The 25,745-nt window shown below is 46.2% G+C and overlaps 1 protein-coding gene across 1 annotated transcript in view; it reads left to right on the top strand.

Annotated features, from left to right (window-relative positions):
• Nucleotides 1-25,534, top strand: part of NAE1 (NEDD8 activating enzyme E1 subunit 1) — a 34,598-nt gene extending 9,064 nt beyond the window's left edge. Inside the window, exons 9-20 of the mRNA XM_083164815.1 lie at nucleotides 8,832-8,894; nucleotides 8,981-9,044; nucleotides 9,122-9,213; nucleotides 9,393-9,452; nucleotides 9,547-9,680; nucleotides 13,911-13,986; nucleotides 14,819-14,858; nucleotides 16,987-17,073; nucleotides 19,120-19,212; nucleotides 20,494-20,608; nucleotides 23,573-23,622; nucleotides 25,297-25,534. Of these exons, the coding sequence (XP_083020941.1) occupies nucleotides 8,832-8,894; nucleotides 8,981-9,044; nucleotides 9,122-9,213; nucleotides 9,393-9,452; nucleotides 9,547-9,680; nucleotides 13,911-13,986; nucleotides 14,819-14,858; nucleotides 16,987-17,073; nucleotides 19,120-19,212; nucleotides 20,494-20,608; nucleotides 23,573-23,622; nucleotides 25,297-25,406 (984 nt within the window). The 3' untranslated portion in view covers nucleotides 25,407-25,534. The remainder of the gene's footprint in view (nucleotides 1-8,831; nucleotides 8,895-8,980; nucleotides 9,045-9,121; nucleotides 9,214-9,392; nucleotides 9,453-9,546; nucleotides 9,681-13,910; nucleotides 13,987-14,818; nucleotides 14,859-16,986; nucleotides 17,074-19,119; nucleotides 19,213-20,493; nucleotides 20,609-23,572; nucleotides 23,623-25,296) is intronic.
• The last annotated feature ends 211 nt before the right edge of the window (nucleotides 25,535-25,745 follow it).

A 25,745-nucleotide genomic window follows, 5' to 3' on the forward strand; every position in this document is an offset into this window, starting at 1 on the left:
AGTCCCTGTATTTTCTGGTGTGAAAGCGGTATTAATGGCAGCTGGGAAACGAGGGCAGACCCTGCAATTGACATGTCATAGGGACAGTAGCATGTGGTATAGAGAAAATGCACCAATCTGCGGCTCTGTTTTAGAGGACACAAGACGGCCAATAACAACCTTTGGTTTGTGTACCGCCCCATAGTTATGCCGGACAGAGGAGGACCCAAGTCAGTGTGTTCCAGGTGTGAGGTCTTGTAACATACAGGCTTCGTTATACCTGAATGTCTAACTGGGCTTACTGGCTGCTGAAATTCATATTGGTAGGGGTCATAGGGTCAACGGTATTTCATGCCCTAGAGCAGTGTGCAGAGCGCAGCGCGGCACCAAGCCCGAATCGCAAGCCATGCAAAGGGATGCGGTGTACTTGTTCTGTGTCTATTCGGGACAAAAGTGAAAATCCCATGTCGACCTTTTGACTCACATCCTTCCCATTGTCGACCTAATGCTTGTGTTGACCTTTTTGAAGGACATCATGAGTTTTTCACACATTTTATTTGACACAAATGAAGACACTACACCATCTAAATGTACCGCGTCTCGCTGCACTCGCCGTGCTTCGGGCTATTATATTCTTCCACCGCACCCTATCGGATGGTAGGATAGGAAATACCATCTGTCGGCACAAGGAAAAAAAAGTGAAAAACTTTTGACTGTTGACCTAATGCTTGTGGCAACCTTCCGACCCAGTCCACCTTAGCCTTATGTTGACCTATATCAGGTGTCGATGTAATGTATGTCGAGCTAGTGACCATGTCCCATTCATATACCCACATTTAAATATGAAAGATTTCTGTGCAGTAAATGGAATATTTTATGCATTAAAAGGTTGTGATGGCTGATTCAATGTTTTTTTTTAGAAAGAGTTGGACCAATTTTTTGCGGTATTCAATCGCGGGGGTTTTCGCCCATTTTTTACAAATTTTTTGTCCATGCCATGCCTGCTTGGTGAAAACGGTCGCGAATTCGCCAAAACCACTTCAATTTGTGTCAATTTTACGCGGTTTCACCAATGCTATATTTCCTTTTCAGGGTCCATGGGTCCCACAGGGGACATCGGGGTTGTAGGTGGATCCAGGGGGTCCGAGGCACCAATCAGCGAAGCTTCTTAAGATTTCCCAGGATGCCCGGGCCCTCTCCCCTATAACCCCGCCTCCAGGCTCACACAGCTCAGTTTTTGTTTGGTGCCTGCAGGAAGCAGACGCACCTTTTATCAGCAGGGATTACCTCACTGAGGTAATTCCATAAGAAGCTGCTATATTTTTTACTTTTATTTATTTTTACACTTTGAATCTGCCGCCTAAGCGGCTGAGCCGCTTTGCGGCTGAGGCTGCTCACCGCCGTCAATCATCTGACGGCGGCGCGAGCAGCCGCATCACTCCTGCCGGCGCCGACATTCCCCCATGACCTCGGTCAAGCGGGGTAGCCCGGCGGAGGGGAGACAGCGCCTAGCACCGCGGAATCTCCTCCAGGCAGCGTGGCCGGCGTCCAGGAGAAGGTAAGGCTCTCTTAGAGAGCACAAACCGCTGCCATGCTGCGCGCTGTGGGAGACAGCCGCAGCAGCTGGCGTGGACACTGGCCCTCGAGTCAGGGACTCCACTAGACCACCGGGGACCGGAGCGCAGGCCAGGATGTGGGGGACATCCATTTTACAAGGCTCCTTTTTACCTGGTGGGGGAAGACCAGCAAGGGGAGGTGGCGCGTAGCCTGCAGTCCCTCCCCCAGCTTTGGCGCCATTCTCCTCGGAGATAGCCGCTCAGTTAGCTGCATTAACCCTGTGCCCGCCCCCCTTCTCTCAGACCAGCGCCATTCCCACAGGCACAGTAGTCTTCCAGAGAGAGGGCACAGTCTCCCCTGTGAAACCGTTCACTGACTAAGTGATTGCTTTCACAGACACCCTAAATCCCCCTTACTCCATTAGAGTTCAAGCGGTTGATACAGGGTGTGACAGCATTTATAGGCTGTGGCTGTATGTAAATGATTGTGTATGTGACTGCAATGTGCTAGTTCTTTTACTTTCACTTTCTGTCAGTACTTCTGCACTGTCCACTGTATTTCTCTCATCTTCTGAGGAGGATGACAGAGGTTTAATCCTCTAGGGTCACATACACTCAGTGATATCACTCTAGGTTTTCCTCTGTGGTATATACCTATTGTGCACTGTAACCCCCCACTTTGGGTTTGTTTGCATTATATCCAAACGGGGGTACAACCAGACAGAGTTTACAAAGCTCCTGTCCTGCAAGAGCTGTGCTGCAGGCCTGTCTAACAGGATGTCTTCCAGGACGGGTTATGTGTCATTCACTTTATTCCCCCCCCTGGCCAGTCCTCTGCCACGGTGGTTTCCCACAACCTCCCTGGGCAGCCTAACAACAGTTACTAGGCAGCCTATTGGATTGCCTTTGACCCCCTACTGCACCCTCTGTAGTCCAGCCCCCTCCACCTTGGTTGGAGGCCCTGTCTACCTCTGTGCAGATCTGGCAGCAGTTTTCGGTAGCTAGGCAACACCTGCTACCTGATGCTGCACTACCTAATACAGTGGTTCCCAAACTGTGTGCCGTGGCTCCCTGGGGTGCCTCGGGACACATGCAGGGGTGCCGCAGCTTGGTGGTCCAGGACCAACTCAAATTATTAATGGTTAATTATTTATGAGCAAAACCAGTGCTGGTGGCTGCCAATCATAAAATGTGTACAAACAGAAGCAAATCCTGCCCTTTACCACATAACTGACCCTAGGAATCGTATATAAACCCAATCTAATTAATTTTGTTTTGGCATAGGGGTGCCGTGAAAAAAAAAATCTGATACTCTAGGGTGCCGTGATTCAAAAAAGATTGGGAACCCCTGACCTAATAGGTTTCTGTTAACAATTGCTTTCTGTAGCACAGGTTGACACAGATCATAAGGGGAAAATAATGTTAATGCTGAGGATGTCATCAATATTCATAATGACAATATGATGATGCTATGCCTACAGCACTCCTGCTTCAAAGCAGGGACAACTGATGTGGCAGCTCTCACTCATGCAATCCGTGAGGTGTTAATGTCAGACTTGGTGAAGCCTGAACCTACTGCTAAAACCAGAGATGGTTTTTAATAAAAGCAGAAACTAACCCTAATGCCCTCATTCAGACCACTTGATGGTAGTCAGGAGGGATTAAGGGGCTAATCAGGTTTGTGAACCACGGCTAATCCCTTGGTTTATTCTAAGGTATCCTTCAATACTGTTGGTCACTTCAGGATTGATATTAAAAGACCCTACCAAGGTGTTTGAAACATTCCTTAAGGGCCATATCCCCATTCACTGGGAAGGACCTCTGTTGACATGGCTAAAGCCACTTTATACAGGTCCTAGAAGACTCCTCTGAGGATGCTAAGTTATGTGTACTTCACATTAAACAAGCAGCATTATATACATACATATATATATATATATATATATATATCTATATATACATAGGCGCTATATCAGAGGCTGGCACTGTCGCTGCCCAGACATCCACCAGCTTCATTCAGGCCAGCCGTATCATTTGCCCAATACAGGGAAAGTGGACCTGGAGTCCTGGTAGACCTTGGAACTTTTACCTTTTTAAGGGTAAAAATTCATTTGGGGAAAGGCCTTAACAAGTTTGTGGCCTCTCTGACAGCTGCCAAAATGGCGTGTCTATCCACGGCTTTACCTCAAAAAGGAAAGCCTGAGATCAGTCCTATTCTAGGACCAATCAGGCCATTAAGGCAAGCCCAAGCATGGGCTGCTACAGGCTCCTGCCAATCCCGGCAACCACCTGCATAACGGCCCCTCCACAGGGGGAACCCCAAGCGGGAGGCTGACTTCTCGTCTTCCTCACCTGCATCCATACCACACTGGATAAGACCTATCTCTTCCAATCCTGGAAAACAGTGTTAGACCTGGTTACTAAGTGGATCGGTGCCACATGGGAACACCAGGTGCTGTAGGAACACCAGTGACTATACATAAAAAGGATGCCTGGGTAAAGGAAGTGGTGTCAAAGGGATAAGGTCTTTGCATGGGTCTATCTCACAATTCAGACTAAGCAGAACAGTTATTAAAATAAAAAGGTCTGCTACGGTCTCGGGTCATCCCTCACCACTAGAGAAGACTCTGCTACTACTCGTCTTTGATCCTGGTTCTAAAACGGAACTTACAGGCCAATTCTAAAACTGAAGTCTCTTTAAGGTGATGCAGGGTTCAAAGTTTCGGATGGAAACTTTAAGGACAATAATCCTACCCATGGACCGGGGGATAAATAGTCACCCTGGGCATTCGGGACGCTTACTGGCATGTCCCAATTCTGCCAGCACACCAGAAACATTTCAGGTTTGCTTTTTAAAATAGCCATTTTCAATTCTAGCCCCAGGATTTTCACAAAACTCATGGCATTTATGGCTGAACATCTCCACCGTCTGGGTATCCGAGTCTTTCTATATATATAGACGACCTACTACTGGTGGCCAAGTCCCTATTATTGCTATCACCTATCGATAACAATCGGGACACTCCAACATCTCGGTTGGCTCCTCTCGCAATAAATGTGGCATTTGGAGAGCTACCCTGGACACTCAGTCATGGAGGATGTCTCTTCTCATGGACAAGGACGATTCTCTGCATCACCAAATATGGGTGTTTTTGCAGAGTTCCAGAGTCTTAAGCCACTGGGCGCAATGAAAATCTTGGGATTGCTGATGTCACTGTTTGAACATGGTGGAGTGGGCACAGTTTCATTTTTGCCCTCTCAACACCTCATTCTGGCAAAACGGATGGACAATATCAGGTCCACAAGTCAATGTCCCTTCTGGTTCTAAGAACGGACGATCCTCACTTACGACGCCACCCTTCGAGGCTGGGGGACATTAGCTTACTCCCGAGCCTTGCAGGGCGTGTGGACCAATCCAAAAACACGTCTCTCCATCAACGTGTTGGAGCTTCGGGCAACTTACAATGCCCTAATCCGCTCTCAGGACCTTCTTCAGAAGAACCCGGTCCTGATTAGAGCAGACAAGGCCACGGCTGTGGTGTACATACTTGACCAAGGAGACCCACGCAGCACTGCTGCTCTCAAAGTAGTCTCTAGGATCTCTTCCTGGGCGAAACCGTGTCTTCTGGCTCTGTCTGCGATCTTCTTCCCAGCAGTTCTAAATTGGAAAACAGATCCCTAAATCGACTTCCATCGGGGGGAGTGGTCACTCCATCCAGAGTTGTTCGCCCTCCTCAAAGACCGATGGGACCTACCAGACGTGGACTTAATAGTGTCCAGACACAACAAAAGTGTCAACATTCGGGTCAGGGTACAGGGATCCTCAAGCTAGCTTCATGGATGCCCTAGCAGTTCCAAGGAATTATCATCTTCCGTATGCCTTCCCACCAATATCCATGATTCCCAGGGTAATCAGGATATTCAAACAGGGAGGCGGAAATCTCGTTCTGATAGCTCCAGCCTGGCCACTCAGCACTGGTATGTGGACCTTCTACAAATGTCCTCCCAACCACCCTTCCTCCTTAACTTTCGGGTGGTCTCATACTCGAGGACCTTGTCAGCGCCTGTCTTTGATAGCGTGGCGCTTGAAACTACTTTACTGTAAAGTTAAAGTTTTTCTTCCAAAAAGGTCATGATTCAGGCGTGCAAGCCAGCATCATTCAGAATTTATTACCAAATATGGCACACCTACTGTATGTGGTGTACGGCTAGGAAGTTTGATCCAAAGGTTTTCAAGGTGGCCAGAATTCTGGCATTCCTACAAAAGGGTCTGAACAAACAAACAGACAAAATGGTCTGAACATTGGACTTAAGACTGCCGTCTCTGATAATCCAAGTCTCACCCTTATCCATCTGGGTTCAGATGAAATTAACCTTCTTACCGGAGGTACGTACACTCCTACAAGGAGTGATTCATTTTCACCTCCATATGGTCCTCCTACAACTCAGTGGGATTTGTCACTCGTACTGCAGGCCTTAATCAAGCCTCCTTTCGAGCCGCTACAAGCGACGGATTTCAAAAGGTTGACAGACAAGATAGTATTTGTCTTGGTCATTGCTTCTGCAAGATATGTCAGCTTTTTCATGTAAGCTCCTCATATTTCATTCCCAATAGGGATGTTCTGGACTAAAACATCGCACCTTCTAAAGTTGGTCTCCAGATTCCACATCAATCAGGAGATTGTGATTCCGGCATTTAACACGGAATATATCTCTACAGAGGAACGCTTATTGGATGTGGTCAGGGCTCTGACCATCTACATTGACCGTACTAAGACGGTCAGAAAATCTAATTCCCTTTTCGTGGTTTATGAATTCCACAAAAAGGGTTGGCCAGCGAGCAAACAGACTATTGCTCTCTGGATCTGCATGGCTATTCGAGATGCTTATTGGCAGGATAATCTGCCTTTTCCTCCTTCCACCAAAGCACACTCTTCCAGAGCGGCTGACCTATCATGGGCAACATGCCAAGGTGCTTTGGCCGAACAGCTGTGCAAGGCTGCAACGTGGTCATCTGTTCATACCTTCATTAAGTTCTATGCTTTTGACACGTTCGCCTCCCAGGATTCCTCCTTTGGTCGTCGGGTACTTCTGACACCTCAGGCAAATTCCCTCCCTTGAAATACGGCTTGTGACATCCCCGATGTCCCCTGTGGGACCCATGGACCCTGAAAAGGAAAAGGAAAGTTATGGTAGAACCTACCTTTGTTAACTTTCTTTCCTTGAAGTCCATGGGAACCACAGGGCGCCCTCCCTTCAATTTGTTCCTGAGGTATCCCTAGGCGTGATATACTGCACTGTGACCTTTAACGACCATAGTCTTGTTCATGTACCGTGATATGTATGTATGTGTACTTGGACATGTGTTCTCTCTGTCCTCTTCTTTTCTCCGCTTCCTGCTTACGGCTTGTTACCAAAACTGAGCTGTGTGAGCCTGGAGGCGGGGTTATAGGGGAGAGGGCCCGGGCATCCTGGGAAATCTTAAGAAGCTTCGCTGATTGGTGCCTCGGACCCCCTGGATCCACCTACAACCCCGATGTCCCCTGTGGTTCCCATGGACTTCAAGGAAAGAAAGTTAACAAAGGTAGGTTCTACCATAACTTTCCTTTTTTCGCTCAGGCGATTAATCGTCACGGGATTGATTAGGGCCAGTCAAATTCGCCCTAAAAACAAGCAAAAAGAGCCGATTTGGGCAAAACACGACTGGGCTTGAATAATTTGCACTAGGGAAGCCAATCCCGGGACATTTTTTCAATCCCAGGATTCGGGATTGAAAAATGCTCAATCCCGGGATTCCCGGGATCCCGGGATTGGCTTCCCTAATTTGAAAAAAACGCCCCGGCCACCCTGCACATTCACAGTACTTACATTTGCGGGTGCGGTGTGGGTGGGCGAGCGTGCAGATATTGCTGGGAGCCAGGTGGGCTGCAGGTATGTCTGCTAGCCGGGTTGCTGGGAGCCATGTATGTCCGGAGGTCGGGTAGCTGGGCACGGGGGCGGACGGGTGGTCGGGAAGCTGGGTGGGCGGTCGGGTAGCTGGGCAGGCGGTGGGGTAGCTTGGATGGGTAGCTGGGTAGCTGGGCGGGCGTGCACTGTGCTGGACTGATAATGTTTTGAGCCGGGTTGCTGGGCGTGTGGGCGGCTGTGTGGCCTGCGCAGCATGACAGCTGACCTCATCACGCTGCGCAGGCCGCACGCCGGGTATGGGAGAAGCCGGGCAGCGTCTGAGCGAGTGCTCAGACGTTGTCCGGAATGAGACTGCGCATGCGCAGTCTAATCCCGAAATCCCGGGATTGGAATCTCCAATCCCGGGATTGAAATCCCGGCATTTTGGGGGCCAAATCCCGGAATCCCGCCGATCCCGGGATTGGCCACCCTAATTTGCACCAGTTCGACACCTAAATTGCTGGTGGTGTCTATTGAAAAAAAAATGGGTACTTGTTTCCTAGCACGGCGCCAACGATTTTAATTGTATCCATCGGGTCAATCGCATCGCATGCAACCAAATCGCATGCGATGCGATGACCCGATTTTTACGTTGGAACCAATGTAAAATGGTCCCCAGACCCCAATTTTCATTGTATACCCACCCTTTTGGGTCAAATGCCCCCCCATTGTTAACGCCACCCCACGATGAACGCCAACCCGAAGCGTGGCGAGCGCAGCGGTACGCGTCCTCCGACCTTTTCATACCCCCACTATCCACTTCAAGCCCGAAGCGTGGCGAGCGGACGTGCATGACTTCACAGGTATTACGCGTCCCCTCGCGGGGCACGCTGCGCTCGCCACACTTAGGGCTCGCTGCGCTCGCCACACTATATGAAATCAACTCCACGCCGACGTGGATAGTGGGGATATGAAAAGCTCGGAGGACGCGTACCGCCGCCCCTCACCACGCTTCGGGTTGGCGTTCATCGTGGTGTGGCGTTAACAATGGGGGCATACATACATGTATTCACATACAAATTAGCCATCAGGGTGGGTATACAATCAAAAATCGGGTATGGTGGGCCATTTAACATTTTTCCCTATGTAAATTCGGGTCCATCGCATTTACATAGGAATTTAACATTGAGTACAATGCATACAATGTAAAATCGGGTCCGTCGCGTGCCATTATAATGGCATGCGATGGACCCGATTTTACAATTGTCGGGAAAGATGAAAAAAAGCCCGAAATCGGGTCAGTCGGGTCCCATCGCATACCTTAACTTAAGGTATGAGATGGCACACGATGGGAGCCGTGCTAGGAAACAAGTACCAAAACAATTTATTCTGTTTATGTTCCCCATTCAGGATCACAGTCACACTCCATGGATTGTAGTGGTTGCCAAATACTTAGAGAAATGGCTCCGGGAGGTATGTATCTGCCCACATGTCACTGGGTATAACCAACGGCCAGTCCGGTTGCGTACTGCTCTGACCATTGTGCCGTTTGTTTATAGAACGCAGGACAGATGCCAAAAAGTTACAAAGAAAAAGAAATGTTCCGAGATCAAATCAGGCAAGGTGAGCTCTTCTTCTGGTCTTTTGGCCCATTGTAGATTGACTGTTGTGGACTCTAATCTGATTATGTGGTGTGTCAGGCGTCCTCAAGAATGAGAACGGAGTCCCGGAAGATGAGGAGAACTTTGAGGAGGCTGTGAAGAATGTGAACACTGCATTAAACACTACAAAGGTATGAGACCGCTGTAGTCACCTGTCCCAGAATTGTTCCAATTAGGGACCCACAAAATTTTATATAGTGGGCAGGAAATACAGAACATCGCAGGGTTATTACATTAGATGTGATTTCTTTTTGTGCTTTAGTAGACTTGTCTTTTAATAGTCTTTATTTGTGACCCTTTTTTTCCCCAGTTTCCCAGTAACGTTAAAGATCTTTTCACTGATGAACACTGCACAAATATTTGTCAACAGGTATGACATAACAATTCCCTTTAATGAAAAAAAAAAAGAACTTCTTTTTTTTAACGACAAAGATAATATTGTTACACTCTCTTTGTTTTCTTAGTCGTCTCCGTTCTGGATTTTGGCGCGAGCGGTTAAGGATTTTACAGAAGCAGAAGGGAAAGGGAATTTGCCGCTGCGAGGGACAATTCCGGATATGATTTCAGACTCGGATAAATTCATTAAATTACAGAATGTGTAAGATTTTCCATAAATGCGCTGTTATACCGCTTTAGAACAAAGCGATGGCTGAAATACAGATCCATCCATACAATACAAAGCATATGTTGTACTGTTTATAACGGCAAAGCAGTGGGGGAAATACCCGTTTGGTGCAGCAGGTGCATTGCACAGGGGCCCACTGCTGCCACTCACTCCTGAACTTGGGTTGGGGTGGAGGAGGGGGGAATAAATTATATTTTTGCACCTGGGCCAACCACTGACCAGTTCCGCCACTGCAGCAAAGATTGTTCCCACCATGAACATTGAGATGTTTGAAACCGTAAGAACTTGGCAGAAGCTCCACTGTCTAGTCGGTAGACCATGTAGACATCTTCTTGCGCGTGTTTCTCCTTTCCCCATCAGTATCTCCTTTCCCCATCAGTATCTACTTTCCCCATCAGTATGTCTGTCTTGCCTCAACACAATAATATTTTGTGACCATGTGTCACTACGTACAACGCTCACTGTCAAGTAAAGTACAAGTTAAAAGCATCAATACATCACCGGATATTTGTAGCATCACCCGAAGCCTTCTCTTGATTGGGGAATTCTAGCAATCAGCACGGGGAGAATACCGGGACCCACGTAGCATACCTGTCCTGTACAGTCACATGAAGCTCTACTGGGCCTTACTTAAGAAGCCACAGGTCTACTGCCTGTTGTACTTTCAATTTAGTCTGATCAAAAGCTTCTTGCTTTTCCTCTCCCCAGGTAAACTCAAACTTCTTCAGAGTTACCTTGTACAGGAGAGCCAACAACTGTCCTAAATGAGGTATATGCTGTTTCCTAAAAGCAAACAATCCTATGTAAGATTGTGTCTCTGTTTCATTCCTGGGTGTTGCAAAATCTAAGCTTTTCTGTCTAGCTTTGGGGTGTATTTCCCTATGTCCTTTGTTCCACTGTATTCAATCACAGGGTCCGGGATGTCCTCATCATCACTCTCTGATGATTCCTCATCCCAGACGTCCGCATCCCATTTATCTGGGTCCCAATCTAGGGATGCAGCAGCAATAAACCTCCTAACCTTAGTCTTATTTACCCGCCCATGTCTCTTCTTGTATTTGTTCTGGGCAACTTTTACTGCTGCTTTCTCTGCTATTCCCTCATAATGCTCAGCTTTTCCTGCCAGCAACTTATTGCTACACTGAAGCATTACAATCTGACCATCTTTTCAATAGCCTGTTGTTCCAGCGTGTTACACTTAGCCAACAGTTTCTTGTTTCTTTTATGCATCTGCCTGTATGCTGATAACAATATCCAGCATTGTCTGCCTAAAGCAACTGCATCACCTGCTTTTGCAGGGACCCCCTCGAGTACTTTACCAACATCGAGAGGTTCTGAGTCTTTTAACTGCCTATCCCAATTCTGCTGATATGCAGACAGCAATATCCAACAGCGTCTGCCTAAAGCAACTGCATCACCTGTCTTAACAGGGACACTCTCGAGTACTTTACCAACATCGAGAGGTTCTACATCTTTTAACTGCTGATCCCATGATTCTGCAAGTCCTGCTGTCAAAAATTCCTTGCTTAACTGATGATGGGGTGCCTCGGTCCAGCCGGACACCTCTACATCAGGTTTTTCTACCTTTTTGGTTCATTTAAACATATTTTCTAGCTTTTGGCAATTTGACAAAAACGAGGGTTCAGAACTTGGCACCGTGCCAATTGTTCAAATTTGCTCTATAAACTCCTTGGGATTAGTATAGTATTACTGCAATATGACTTTTTCAATATCTGTTTGCGATAGGCTGCTACGTGCAGCGGACAGTGTCTGATCGCTTTAAATATATTGTATATGAAGCCTCATGTAGCATTATCCCAAGAGGTTGGGAAGCATAAGACCGCTAGTCTGTTGGCATACAATATATAACATACACAATAATATATAAATCCTGCCGACTACGCCAATTTATGTCTTGCCTCAACACAATAATATTTTGTGACAATGTGTCACTACGTACAACGCTCACTGTCTCCCTGGACAGGCACTCAGATCTTAAAGGAGCCAAGACATGAATTAACTTAAAGTACAATTTATTAAGTCAATTTAGCAGCAATAGGATTATATGACAGTTTGTTCTTGCATTATATGAGTCAATTAAAACATCAAGTTAAAAGCATCAATACATCACCGGATATTTGTAGCATCACCCAAAGCCTTCTCTTGATTGGGGAATTCTAGCAATCAGCACGGGGAGAATACCGGGACCCACGTAGCACGTCTGCTGCGTCCAAGATGAATTCCAATTTCCCCGTAGAAAACCCCTTCCTTTTATACTATTAGGCGTTGTATAACTTTTATGCAACGACCTTGTTTGCTCAACATTTTCACTTAAAGTACAATTTATTAAGTCAATTTAGCAGCAATAGGATTATATGACAGTTTGTTCTTGCATTATATGAGTCAATTAAAACATCAAGTTAAAAGCATCAATACATCACCGGATATTTGTAGCATCACCCAAAGCCTTCTCTTGATTGGGGAATTCTAGCAATCAGCACAGGGAGAATACCGGGACCCACGTAGCACGTCTGCTGCGTCCAAGATGAATTCCAATTTCCCCGTAGAAAACCCCTTCCTTTTATACTATTAGGCGTTGTATAACTTTTATGCAACGACCTTGTTTGCTCAACATTTTCATGACCAGGACTGATATAGTTGAACAAAGCATCTTGTAATTCTGACTTACAAGGCTGGTTTAAAATAGTTTTAGCAGACATTGCTCCTTATTGTAACAAACACTTTAGTAACCCATACAGCTCTTTAAAAAAAACAACAACAACGTGGCCGTTATGGTACAATATGGAATTCAATTACCTTTATCCATACACAACCATTCGCGTCACAGGCGTATTCACCACAATGTCCATCCTGGACTTTGTGTAGTGGTGATTTGTAGAACAGATTGTGGTGGCTGATGAATACCATAAGGATTTGTGCTAAAGAACCCGCTTTGGTGGTTTCTGTCATTGGAAAGAAGGGACTTCATGCTGGGGGTCACATTAAGCTTTCCTTCTGACCATTGTTTGTGACTTTGGGACATCCCTCCCCTCTCTGTGTGGCTACAGTTGTATAAGTGGATTTTTGGACTTGAGTCAGGCCTGGCCAAACTATGGCCGTCCAGCTGTTGTGAAACTAGTCCCATCATGCCTTGCCACAGTTTTGCCATTATGGCAAGGCATGCTAGGGTTGTAGTTTCACAACAGCTGAAAGGTTGCAGTTTGACCATGCCCGATTTAAGTCATCGGCTCCCACACAGTGCCGGCAGCTATTATGTGGATGAAATCAATGTTCAGTTTTTGGATTGCTTAGAGCTAGTGCTGTGTTTCTCAGTCCTCGCCCTCGGGACCTAACCTTTTCCAGACCCCTTCCCTCCGGAAGGTGCATAGGTGTATTCAATACCACAGATTAAAGATCCACAGGAGGCCTGGAAAATATTGACATTGGCCGTAGTCCCATGAATATTGGTTCATTTTTACAAAACTGCTGCTTAAAGCCTGCGGAAATGGATCCACTTCTCTGATACAAGTACACTGGTACTAGGGTGGCCAATCCCGGGATCGGCGGGATCGGCGGGATCCCGGGATTTGGCCCCAAAAAGTCTGGGATTTCAATCTCAGGATTGGAGTATCAAATCCCGGGATTTCGGGATTAGACTGCGCATGCGCAGTCTTATGCCGGGCAGCGTCTGAGCATCCGCTCAGACGCTGCTCGGCTGTTCCCGAATCCCAACCCCAGCATGCGGCCTGCGTAGCGTGACAGTAGAAGTCACCGCCCACTCTGATGCAGCCTCTGCTCCTGTGCCCGCCCCCTTCCTCTCTCCTCCGCCCGCCTCTTCTCCTCCGCCTGCCCGCCTCTTCTCCTCCGCCTGCTGTCTGCTAAGGAGGAGGTGCACTTGCCCGGAGGCACTGTACACCTCCAAACCCACTCCCGGCCGCCTGCTAATGTAAGTAAGTGGACAGGTCGCCTGGTGTGGGGATGTGTATGGGACATGCCTATAGGGATACCAATCCTGGGATTGAGCATTTTTCAATCCCCGATGATTGGCATCCCTAACTGGTACAAACCAAACCAGAATGTCTTTGGCATTACTTCTATGTTTTCTGATGGGGATTATATGGTGGGGAACTGGGCAGTTATAACGAAGTATAACGGGACTAGTGTATGATCACTATATAACTATATATTGTATTTGCTGTTCAGGTACCGGGAGAAAGCTAAAGATGATGCAGCAGCTGTTGAAAACTATGTCTCCAAACTCCTGCAGTCCATAGGCAGAGTAAGTGTGTGATGTGTAACACGGAATCGGGGCAATGTTGTAACTATTATACTGTATATCTGAGACCTGTTACGTAGAAGTCATCTTTTTCAATCATCACCATATAATACCGCTGTTATTACAAATAAAGGTCTGTACATCTTATGATCTGATCAGTACATGTGCTAGGCGTGTGTTTCCCTGTAGCTGTATCTCAGATACACTGCGCTGCATATTACATAGGGACAGATGCACTAAGCTACAAAAGTGATACAATGGATAGTGATAAACAGCCAGCCAATCAGCTCCCGCTTGACCGTTTTCAAACACAGCAGGTAGGAGCTGATTGGCTGGCTTGTTTATCACTCTCCATTTTTTTCACTTTTGAAGCTTCGTGCATCTGGCCTATCGTATGGTCTCATATTTTCCGAATTAAAAAGATTTGCCATATGAAATCCTATGCCCCTTTATGAATTATAAATCGCCTATAGAAAAACATTGGCCAGCATTTTATCTCTATTTACAATGTTGAATATCCGCATAGTATACAGCAGGGGTACTTATTTCATATATTGGCATCACCTCTGCCACTTGTGTTTGTAATTATCAATTATTGTAGTTCAGGTTCTTGTCATGTCTTCATTCAGTTGTTCTAACCAGTAGTTACTAACATTTATAGATAGAAGTACACAACAATCCCAAATGGTATATATATGGTTCCAAATGTCAACCACTGCACGTTGCCAGCTGACAATCTAGACTGGTGGTTTTCCTAAAGATGTCTTCCAATTTATTTCTGATTACATTACATATCGCATTTCAATTTTGATGCAAACTTTATCGTTCCTTTCAGCCCCCAGAAAGCATATCCGAGAGAGACATCCGCATGTTCTGTAAGTTTGTTTCTGTAACTATTCTTTATATCATTTGTTATTTTTCTAATTAATATCCACCACGGTGTTGGTTAAGTACCTTAACGGAGATGCAGTTATAATCCTGCCAGGCTGACAGAATTCTGTTGTCGTCTAGGCACTTTTAAGGTGGGTGGTGGTGGGGTTATGGGTAAATTGGGGGAGGTTGGGTTTAGGCGGTGGGGTACAGGGGTTAGGCTGCAGATTAGAGGGATATAGGCTCTGATTCTAGTTCACTTGCAAAAGCAAATTCTTTCTCTCTCTCTAATGGTCAAAACCATGCTGCACTGCAGGGGGGCAGATGTAACATGTGCAGAGAGAATTAGATTTGGGTGTTATTTTGTTTCTGTGCAGAGTAAATACTGGCTGCTTTATTTTTACACTGCAATATAGATATCAGTTTGAAGTACTTTCTGCACATGTTACATCTGCCCCACCTGCAGTGCACATGCGTTTGTCCATTAAAGAGCGAGAATTTGCTTTTTTGCTAGTGAACCAGGATCAGGCCCATAGTGTAAGGCTTCAAGTAGGGACCGCTCACTTACAAAGCCCCTGTCTGGATCCTCCGTATAGGAATGCCAGTGTCGGTCTTCTGACCGCCTGGGCATATGTATCTCCCCTCAACTTACCTCATCAGTTTTGTTCAGTAATGAATATAGTTGACCACAAGATGGCAGTGTGTAGCTACAGCTGAAAGCTGGCTTAAATAACAGTTTGCATCCTGCAGAATGTTTTAAGGGTAATCTAATTATGAATCCATCAGAAAAAGTGAGACGATTGTTTAATTATTAATGCGAGGATGTCTCTAACATTCAATTTAAAGGAGAGAGCATTGGTAGGCAGCAAATGTGAAGTTGTTAAATCCTCAAGTCTTGTTTCCGACTCTGTATATTCCGTTTCCTGTATTAGGTGTGAGTCAAGTACTTAATATTTTATTGTTTTCAAGAATCTTTGTTTACTTCTTTACTGCAAAAGTACATTATTGTTTATGAGCATGCTGTAATGCTGGCAGATATGAGAGCGTTCTTCCTTCTGACAGATCTAGTTTACTAAATAATTAGTTATTATTTCTCTTAATCTCTTAACGGTTTCTTATATAGCGCATCGGGAACAGTCTACATGCTACCAGCAGCATTTGCTTATTTTGCTGGGTAGCTATGGGGGGGTAAATCCTAGATTCGGAGTAGGGTGGCCAATATCGGGATCGGTGGGATCCCGGGATTTGGCCCCAAAATGTCCGGGATTTCAATCCAGGGATTAGACTGCGCATGCCCAGGGATTAGACTGGCCAGCTGTTCCCGACCCGGCGTGCGACCTGCCACAGCCCTGCACCACCAGCATTGGAACTCGCTCGCCGCCGGGCCTCCCCCAGCCGCCTGCCTCCTCACCAATGCCATCTGCCTCTGCGCCAAAGCCGCCTGCTTCCCCCGCTCCCCAAAAGTAAGTGAGAGTGGCCCCGGAACAGCCGCACGCGTCATACCAGCTGCCTGCCTCCGCTCCGCACCCATGCAAACACAGGGAGAATATACAAACTCTGCACAGTTGGGGCCATAGTGGGAATGGAACCCATGACCTCAGCACTGTGAGGCAGTAATGCTTACATCGGGTAAATGACTGTCGGGATCCCGATTGTTAAAATACCGATTCACGGGTTCCCGACGCCACCGGCTCCCTCGTGGCTATTCAGGGAGCCTGCAAGGGGCTTTGTTGCACTTGCCACGCTGTCTGAGTACGGCCAGTCGGGATCCCGAAGTCGGGCTAATGACTATCGGGATCCCTACTGTCGGAACCCTGTACCACACCCCCTCCGGGTACTCCGGTTTCCTCTCACAGCTTAAAAATATACTGGTAGGTTAATTGGCTCCCAATAAAATGAACCCTTGAATGTCTGTGTGTGCGTGTACATGTGGTAGGGAATATAGATTGTAAGCTCCACTGGGGCAGGGACTGATGTGAATGTTCATATATTCTCTGTAAAGCGCTGCAGAATATGTGTGCGCTATATAAAGAACAAAATAAATATTTGTCTTGCGATGGGCATTCATGTCATTACAGTGTGAGTTGAAACATCATATGCAGAACATGTTAAAACCAGTCCTTTCTTGTCCAGGTAGAAACTGTGCTTTCCTCCGAGTTGTGCGGTGCAGATCGTTGGCAGAAGAGTATAGTTTGGACACTGCTAAAAAGGAAGAAATTGGTAAGTGGACAGAACAGCATATTATTATTACTATTATTATTATTATAATTTTATTTATAAGGCGCCACAAGTGTTTCGCAGCGCCGTACAAAGGAACAATACAGGGAGACAAAACTTGGCATAACATTGAATAAATAACAAAAATAGAGTACAAATAAAAAGCGCCACAGTTCAATACACATTACAGCTTGGATATAAGTAGTGAGGACTCAATCAACATACAACTAGAGGCTAGATGCCAATGATGGAGATGAGTATGCGGACAAAGATGGTCACTGAGTGTTGGAGTATAGAAGAGCTGTGAGTGACATGTGAAGAGAAGAGGGCTTTGACAACAGGAGGGAAGAGGGCCCTACTCAGAGGAGCTTACAATCTAGTAGGAAGGGGAGACAGACAGATTACAAGAGGTGCAAGCGAGGGGGTGGTGGTTAGATAGCAGGATGTAAACAGGCAAGGGGTCGGAGAACCAGCTGGTTTATGCAGTGGAAGGGTACGCTTTGATGAATAGGTGAGTTTTCAGTGCCCGTTTGAAGCTTTGCAAGGTCGGGGAGAGATATATGGAGCAATGGAATTAGAGATGGCCCTGTATGTGAGTGTGAGGTGTTTGAAGAGGATTCTGTAGGGGAATGGAAGCCAGTGCAGATTTTGTTGAAGGGGAGTGGCAGAGTTAGAGCGGCGGGAGAGGAAGATAAGCCTGGCTGCAGCATTGAGGACAGATTGGAGAGGAGCCAGTTGGGATTGAGCGAGGCCGGTGAGGAGAGTATTACAGTAGTCAAGCCGTGAGATGACCAATGAGTGGATGATCAGCTTAGTTGCACTCTGTGAGAGAAAGGGCCTGATGCGAGCAATGTTGCGTAACTGGAACCGGCAAGAATGGGCCAGGGCTTGGATGTGGGGTGCAAAGGAGAGGGAGGAGTCAAGAGTGACACCCAGGCAGCGGAGTTGGGGAACAGGGGAGATGATGGTGTTGTTAACAGTGATCGAGATATTAGTAGGGGGCATAGCTCTGGGTGGGGGAAAGATAATAAGTTCGGTTTTGTCCATATTCAGCTTCAGAAATCGCTCAGACATCCAGGTAGAGATGGCAGCGAGGCAGTTGGAAACTTGAGAGAAAACAGTGGGGGACAGATCAGGAGAGGAGAGGTAGATTTGGGTGTCATCTGCATAGAGGTGATATTGGAAGCCAAAGGAGTTAATGAGTGCACCCAGAGAGGAGGTGTACAGAGAGAACAGAATGGGGCCAAGGACAGAACCCTGAGGGACCCCGACAGGAAGGATAGAAGGTGGTGAGGTAGAGCCAGAGGCAGAGACTGAGAAGGAACGGTTGGAGAGGTAAGAGGAAAACCAGTTGAAGACTGTGCCAGAGAGGCCAATGTTTTAGAGTGTGTGGAGGAGGAGAGGGTGATCCACAGTGTCAAAGGCAGCAGATAGGTCCAGATATGTGCTGTTATAGGGAATTTTGTACACGCCGGATACCAAATGAGAACCGCAGCAGCTTGCACATTATTTCTTGCGTGAAAACCTTCCACGCACGCCCAGAAAAGAGCACATAAGCATCTCTGCAGATTTGTGCGATTCATGGGATACCTTGGCCGAGCGATGGAGTGTTCTTGCAGTGTCAGTGGTAGGCGCCTGAGAGAGTCCTATTACTTGTGTGTGGTGCAGATAGCGGATCATGACGCCAGTCTCAAAGCACTAGTGAACTACTTATGATTGCCATTGCTGATTGGTGCTTCCTTCGTTGCCCAGGGATATTGTATACTTTCCTGTTTTAGCAAGTGGGCTTTGGTGTTTAATGCAGAACAGAGCTAGGAGTCCGTTTAAGAGAAGTATTTGGAGTTTTATCAGTGCTGAATAGCGGACGGATATTCTACAAATAGTGGATGTGCCATATGTCTGGCAAAACCAATCAAGTCCACTGTGTTTGCATGATGCTGAGTTGCCTGGTCTCCATTCTCCTAGCACTGAGTAGTCCTACATAAAGGACAGCAAGCGTGTCACCGTGCTGCCATTCCCAGCTGATAAGGATCTGATCTTTTCTTGCAGTGTCTCTCATGGAGAATCCCGACAATGAGATTGTCATATATCTGATGCTGAGAGCTGTGGACAGATTTCACAAACAGCATGGAAGATATCCAGGTGAATCATGTTTAATAACCGTTCAGTCTACTTGCAGCACAGTTATAAAACTGTATTGAATCCAATGTGCTTTTCAGTAAAAAGTATATTTAAAGCCGACCGCTTCATTTTTTTTCTTTTCGAACCGTCGCATTAGTCATGTCATACTTGTTACGCAATCCGATTTGTTCTAGACCTGGGGTAGCCAACTCCAGTCCTCAAGAGCTTCCAACAGTTAAGCCGTGTACACACGGCAGCGATGTTTGCTGAAATCGCTGGCAATATGGTCGCTGGCAACCATATTGCCAGTGATGGGAGTGTGCCCTGGCGATAAGTCGCCGGGTGCGCGCTCCCGTTTTCAGCCCCGTTATAATCGCTGCTGCGACCAGCTGATTACCTCTGCGGCACCGCCGGCAGAGGTTTCTTTTCATCAGCGACCATCACTGCAGCAACTAGGTGAGCTGGAAAACCTGAACATTTGTTAACTCTTGAGGACTGGAGTTGGCTACCACTGTTCTAGACCATCTAAGTCTAGAAAGTTCTCATTGTATTTGTAATCTGACAGTGCGATACTGCATTTGCAGTATAAAGGTGGCCATACACTACTAGTGTTCATTCTAGCACCCGCTATCTTTGAAAACCCATGCAGTTCCTCTTCCATGCCTGGGGTGTCACTGTCTGCTGTGGTGTTTCTAGCACAGGTCTGGTTTGCATATCAGTGCTGATATACAGACCACACTGTGCTAGAAGCACTACAGCAGACAGCGACACCCCAGGCAGGGAAGAGGAACTGCATGGGTTTTTAAAGATAGCGGATGCTAGAATGAACACTACACTACTGCAAGAAGTGGCAGCAGTGTACGGCCATCCGATCCCCCTTGAGCCAACCAGGAGCTTCCTGTGGTCGCAGGATTGCATGAGGTTCTTCTGCATGTGACGTATTGCATCCAATCCGGTTCCCTGCTGCCGGGAGGCAAGCCAAACCAGAGGTCGGATGTGCAGCAGGTTCAACCTCTGGCTCTGTTCTGATACGCACAGGACTGCGCATTGGATCGGATGTCCAGCACAACTGATTTGGCCACTTTTCACCCGATTTTCTTGTCCCGATCTGTCAGAATCAAACAAAAGTAGCCAAATGGGACTAGTGTATGGGGGCCTTAAGACAAGATGTCTAGGTACGAGGGGTCAGAACCATTACTGTCAGTCTGAGATCAGCGGATGATCTGGTTGTGTATATGCCACTGTATTGGTTACATTGTTTGATACAGTTCATAGATACAACTTGTTGAACCACTCTTGCAGGTGTCTATAACTACCAGATCGAGGGGGATTTCGGGAAACTGAAGACCTGTCTGAATGGTTTCCTCCAAGATTACGGGTTATCACTCAGCGTGAAGGACGATTACATCCAGGAATTGTAAGTGATGCGCGTTCTCCTCACCTGGGCTTTGCTAGGGGATTTATTATTTATCTTATAACATATATTTATTTCGCGGATGCAAATTCCATATGTGCTTTCAGTTAGGAACAAACATTGTTAATGGGTGATCAAGCTATAAAGGTTGATCTATTTTCTTGGTAAACTCCCTAGAACAGGGGTGGCCAAACCTGTCCTCAAGATCTACCAACGGTGCATGTTTTCCAGTCAACCTGTGGATCTATAGTAGGAATGAATGCAGCAGGTTTTAAAATGTGACAGTTAGTAATGACTACAGCTGTGCACCAGCTAGGTGATGTGGAAAACGTGGACCGTTGGTAGATCTCGAGGACCGGTTTGGCCACCCCTGCCCTAGAACATACCAAAAGACATCATCTTATTTATCTTGAAGGATTTCTAGCATTACTATTTTGTGAACAGCTGGACTGCCCCACGGTTGGCCAATTCTGCTGCGTTCGTTCTGATATTTAGGAAAGATAAATTGTGAAGATAAAGGAACAATTGAATAGTGTGTATGCATGATATCTGATTCTTTGCAAGGAACAATCCGTGATTTAACGTCTCATCTTAAGTGAACATTGTATAGTGGGTACCCAGCTTAAGGACACACTGCACAACGAATGCGATGCGTCTAGTCCAAATTGCATACAATAATTGTACCATGTCGTATTGCTGACTTCCAGCTGTCTAGACTGGGATTTAGCCTTTATAACTGGTCCTTAAAGTCAAATACACTGAAGGTATTAATGGATTTAAGTCCTGATGGCTCCTTGGAACTCAGGCAAAGGGATGAATAAATTCGGACCCTGTGGGGAGCTTCTAAAGCAATCCAATTACCACCCCAGGCTGACAGTGGGCATATTTTCGGTGCGATTTAAACTGCACCCGAATTTTACTACACTACAATAGTAACTAGTGGACTGGTTTACTGGGTTGTGGGTGTCGCATCGGATTTAGTAAAAAAAAATACCTGCATGCACATTCTATTTTGCCTTGCAATATTGACTACGTGGTAGCATGCATCTGCATGGCAAGGCAAATACACACAGTGCCATTTGAATTCGTTGCAATGCAATTTTAACTTAAGAGATCACAACGCACGCGATAATCATGCTGTGTGTAGGCCTCCTAACAGTCCAAATTTTTGTGATATTCGTGCTTGAGCCCAGGTGATGAAATTAATACTTCAGTATATTTCATTTAACCACCTCTGCTCAACCATGCATAACCTTTAAAAGCTGGACGGTAGGGTACTTTTAGGACAGAGGTTGGGAATGCCGGCTGTAACCAGTGGTAGAAAATAGTTCACTTTACCTTTTATAAAGCAGGTAACCACCGGCATTTCAACAATACAAGTTTAAAATGTTACATCTGGTCAGGTGAAATGTAGGCGTTTGGAGTTGGGAATGGGGGTAGTTGTAAACAATCGATTTAGGGGGTTATTCAAAGTTGTTCACTAATGTGCAAATTGGCAACCCGTAAGCATTGTAGTGTGCATGCGTGAGACAAAATCGCGCTGAAAAATAGCGAATGGATCTGATCACAATTTGACTGACAGGAAGTCGATGTTTGGGGGGTGGTAACTGAACATTTTCTGGGAGTGTCCGGAAAAATTTTAGATGTGCCCAGGCGCTTTAAGGGGGATATTCAATCACCACATTGAGCAGGGTATCTTGGCAGAACGAGCCCGACATCACAAGCTGTCGGGCTCATTCTGCTGAGAACGGCCGGGAATTGACGAGCTGCCGGCTGCAGGCCGCCTCTTCCCGGCTGCAACTCGCGGCCACGCCCCCTTCTCGCTCCCCGGCAGACGGGACATTAAATCCCGCCTGCATGTTCTCGGTCCGGCTGACCGAGAACGGGACTGGGTCATGGCGGTCGAGCAAGCTCGACTGCCGTGACCCTCACATTGAATACCCCCCTAAGAGAGGGTCTGTGACGTCCGCTCCGGCCTCGATCAGCCTGCATGTCAGAGTTGTGGAAGGGTCAGACTTTAATTTGCACAGATCGGGAAAAACATTTTATGGTTCGTGAATTGCGTATGGATGTGCCACAGGATAGCGAATAGTTCTATTTGTGCAATTCACTAGCAGCCTTGCACAGGGCAGGTTTTCTGTCTGTCTGAACAGCAGCGGCTAACCACTCAGTCATCTGCAACTTTGCAGGTGTAAGGTACACATTTTTGCACTTTACAGGTGTGTACACCATACATTAAAGCAGGCATGTCCAACCTGCGGCCCTCCAGCTGTTGTGAAACTACACATCCCAGCATGCCTTGCCATAGTTTTAGCATGCCCTAATATAAAAACGGTGGCAAAGCATTCTGGGATGTGTAGTTTCACAACAGCTGGAGGGCCGCAGGTTGGACATGCCTGCATTAAAGGATAGTTGTGTCTAACACAATATATGTTACTGTTGCTGTTTCAGATAAAGTATTTCCTAGTTGTGTTTTTTCTTTTTTTTTTAAAGAGCAAATGATTAATATAATGGGGGGGGGATAGCCTTGTTGGTGAGATCAACAAACTGTCACATCGGAAACTCAGATGCGGGGCATTTATTGTGTTTGTGTGCATGTGAATATCCTATACCACACATCAGGGTCAGTACTGCTGCCTACACGAAATGTCAGAGGCACAACTTGCGCTATATGACGTAGTAATATCCCTTTGCACGTCCAGCCTTGCGACCTCTGTCTAAGTAACACCGCAATAGAATCATTCATGGAAGTGTTTTCAACAGAAGAATGACTTGAAAGCAGCCAACACAAGTAAACATGCTAAATATAACCATGGACTGAGCCCCTCGGGTTAAACACACACCCAGGATCCCTGGTGCACCGAGAGTGATGAGATTGGTCTGGACAACTGTCTTGCAGGAAGTAGGTCAGGAGCTGAAGGCTGTCTGCAGCACGATGGTAATTGTGTACTATTTCTTCTTTTCCAGCTGTCGATACGGAGCTGCTGAGCCCCACACCGTCGCTTCATTTTTAGGAGGTAATTCTCAGAAATCTGCATTTGCAGTCACTTCAATAAACATGGCTGTTACTTTGGCTCAGACGCACTTAAAAGTTATTGAAGACTCTCTTACACATAGTTGTTGCTGCTCCCAACTAAGAGACACACTTGGATCTGTGTGGACCTATTCTACAATATAAGTATCGAAGACAGTCAGATCAGATTATTAATGGAGTTGCCGGAGGATCTAGCATGCTGTGTGTGTTTGGGTTCGTCCGCTGACCCAGAATTGAATGAGTGCAGGCGGATCAGATGCACAGTGCTGTGTTGGGATCAGGCCCGTTCTCTGAACCTCTGGGCTCATGCGAGTTGACCCGCCCACATATGCTGCCATATTGTGTACAGATGGGCGACTGAGCCAGCCATAAGGGTATGTTTTTATGTGGAAGTTTAGGTATGCCCTGCATTGTATTCCCTAGATAATGCTCCATTTACATTGACTTTTATTGATCACTTTGTGAATCCGTCCAGATGTTAAACCGACATTGAATACATTAGCCAAGTGTTTTGATAGTAAACGAGGCATCTAATTATGCTCATAATTGATCTATGCTGTGTTATGTTGTGCGGCATACATAGGAGTCCCACAATACTCTACAGGCCACAGTCGTCAAAAAGGACACAACAATGTTGCCGCATTATTGCACTATTAGATGTTGAATTTTCCTGACTTGTCGATAGCTATCAAAAATGATCGGCAGCAAATTGGGGAATACTAACATGTAGACTTTCCCCATCAGATCGCCAAACATTGATGGGCACCCAGCAGCATTTTTGATTGGGGGAACAGCCATCTGATGTTTGGGGCGTTTAAACACCTTGGTTCCTCCTACGATTAAACCAAATATACCAACGTAATGTCCGATAGTCCTAAAGTATTGCTATGATGATAAGGAAATTTTATATTATGCATAATGCAATGTATATTTAAACCCTAATTTGTGCATTACACAGTACCTTATATAATATTAATTTAATAAAAAAATGGACAGTTTGCTGATCAGAAACGACATCTATGAACATAGTATCCGACTCATTGTCGTTGACTGTATTTTGTACAGTTTGTACAGTATATGCTTTCAGTCTTAACCGATACATTTAAAGCCACGTTGGAACGCTCTTGACCTGATATTACATGCTCGGGCATGTCCAAACTGTGGCCCTCCAGCTGTTGTGACAGTACACATCCCAGCATGCCTTGCCATATTTCCTATCAGCATTCCCTATGCCTGCTGTAGGTTATAGTTCAGGGTCGCCAACCCTCCCGGAATTTGCTGGAGTCTCCCGAAAATCGGGTCCCCCTCCCGGCCCCCGGAAAGGTGGGCAACCCTCCCGGACCCCCACTGAGCCCCCCCCCGATAGCGGCATCTCAATGCCGCAATCCGCGGGTCTCAGAGGAGGGGGCGGAGCTAAAATGGCACAATCGTGTAATTTTAGCCCCGCCCCCTCCATGGAGATCAGTTATTTTGGATATTTGTCATAATGGGGGCGGGGCTTAATGACGTCACCATTAAACCCCGCCCCCAAACTCGTAATGAAAGATTCGGCAACCCTGTTATAGATCACTATTGTTCTTTGCAGTTATTGATCTGATTTGTCATCAGATAAAATGTTGTTGACTTAATACTTTTGTTCCATGTTCTTCGCTTACAGGAGCTGCTGCCCAGGAGGCTATAAAGATAATAACAAAACAGTTTGTTATATTTAATAACACCTTCATCTACAACGCCATGTTACAGACCTCTGCGACCTTCCAGCTGTAGTCCCATCCTAGAACATGTAATACATGTATCATTTGTGTTTATCTCTGTACATTAGCATTGTCGTAGCTGTTTATAAACACGACTGAGTTCTGCTAGATCACCTCTTCCCAATAAATCATTTGACCATTTTTGATTCTAATGTTTTTTTGGCAATAAAAGTGTACGTTTGTAGAAAGCTGACGGTTGGAGATTTAGGCAAATGAGATGACACATCCACTTGTACAGGAGAACAGCAAGGGCTCTGTCACCGGGAACCCCAGCTTTTGTAACAGATATTGCAAAGGAATCGAGTGGTGTAGCTAAGACCTATCATGGCAGTGATTCACTTATGATTTGGTA

This window comes from Crinia signifera, chromosome 11 (assembly GCF_055691185.1).
Source record: "Crinia signifera chromosome 11, ASM5569118v1, whole genome shotgun sequence".
Taxonomy (NCBI): domain Eukaryota; kingdom Metazoa; phylum Chordata; class Amphibia; order Anura; family Myobatrachidae; genus Crinia; species Crinia signifera.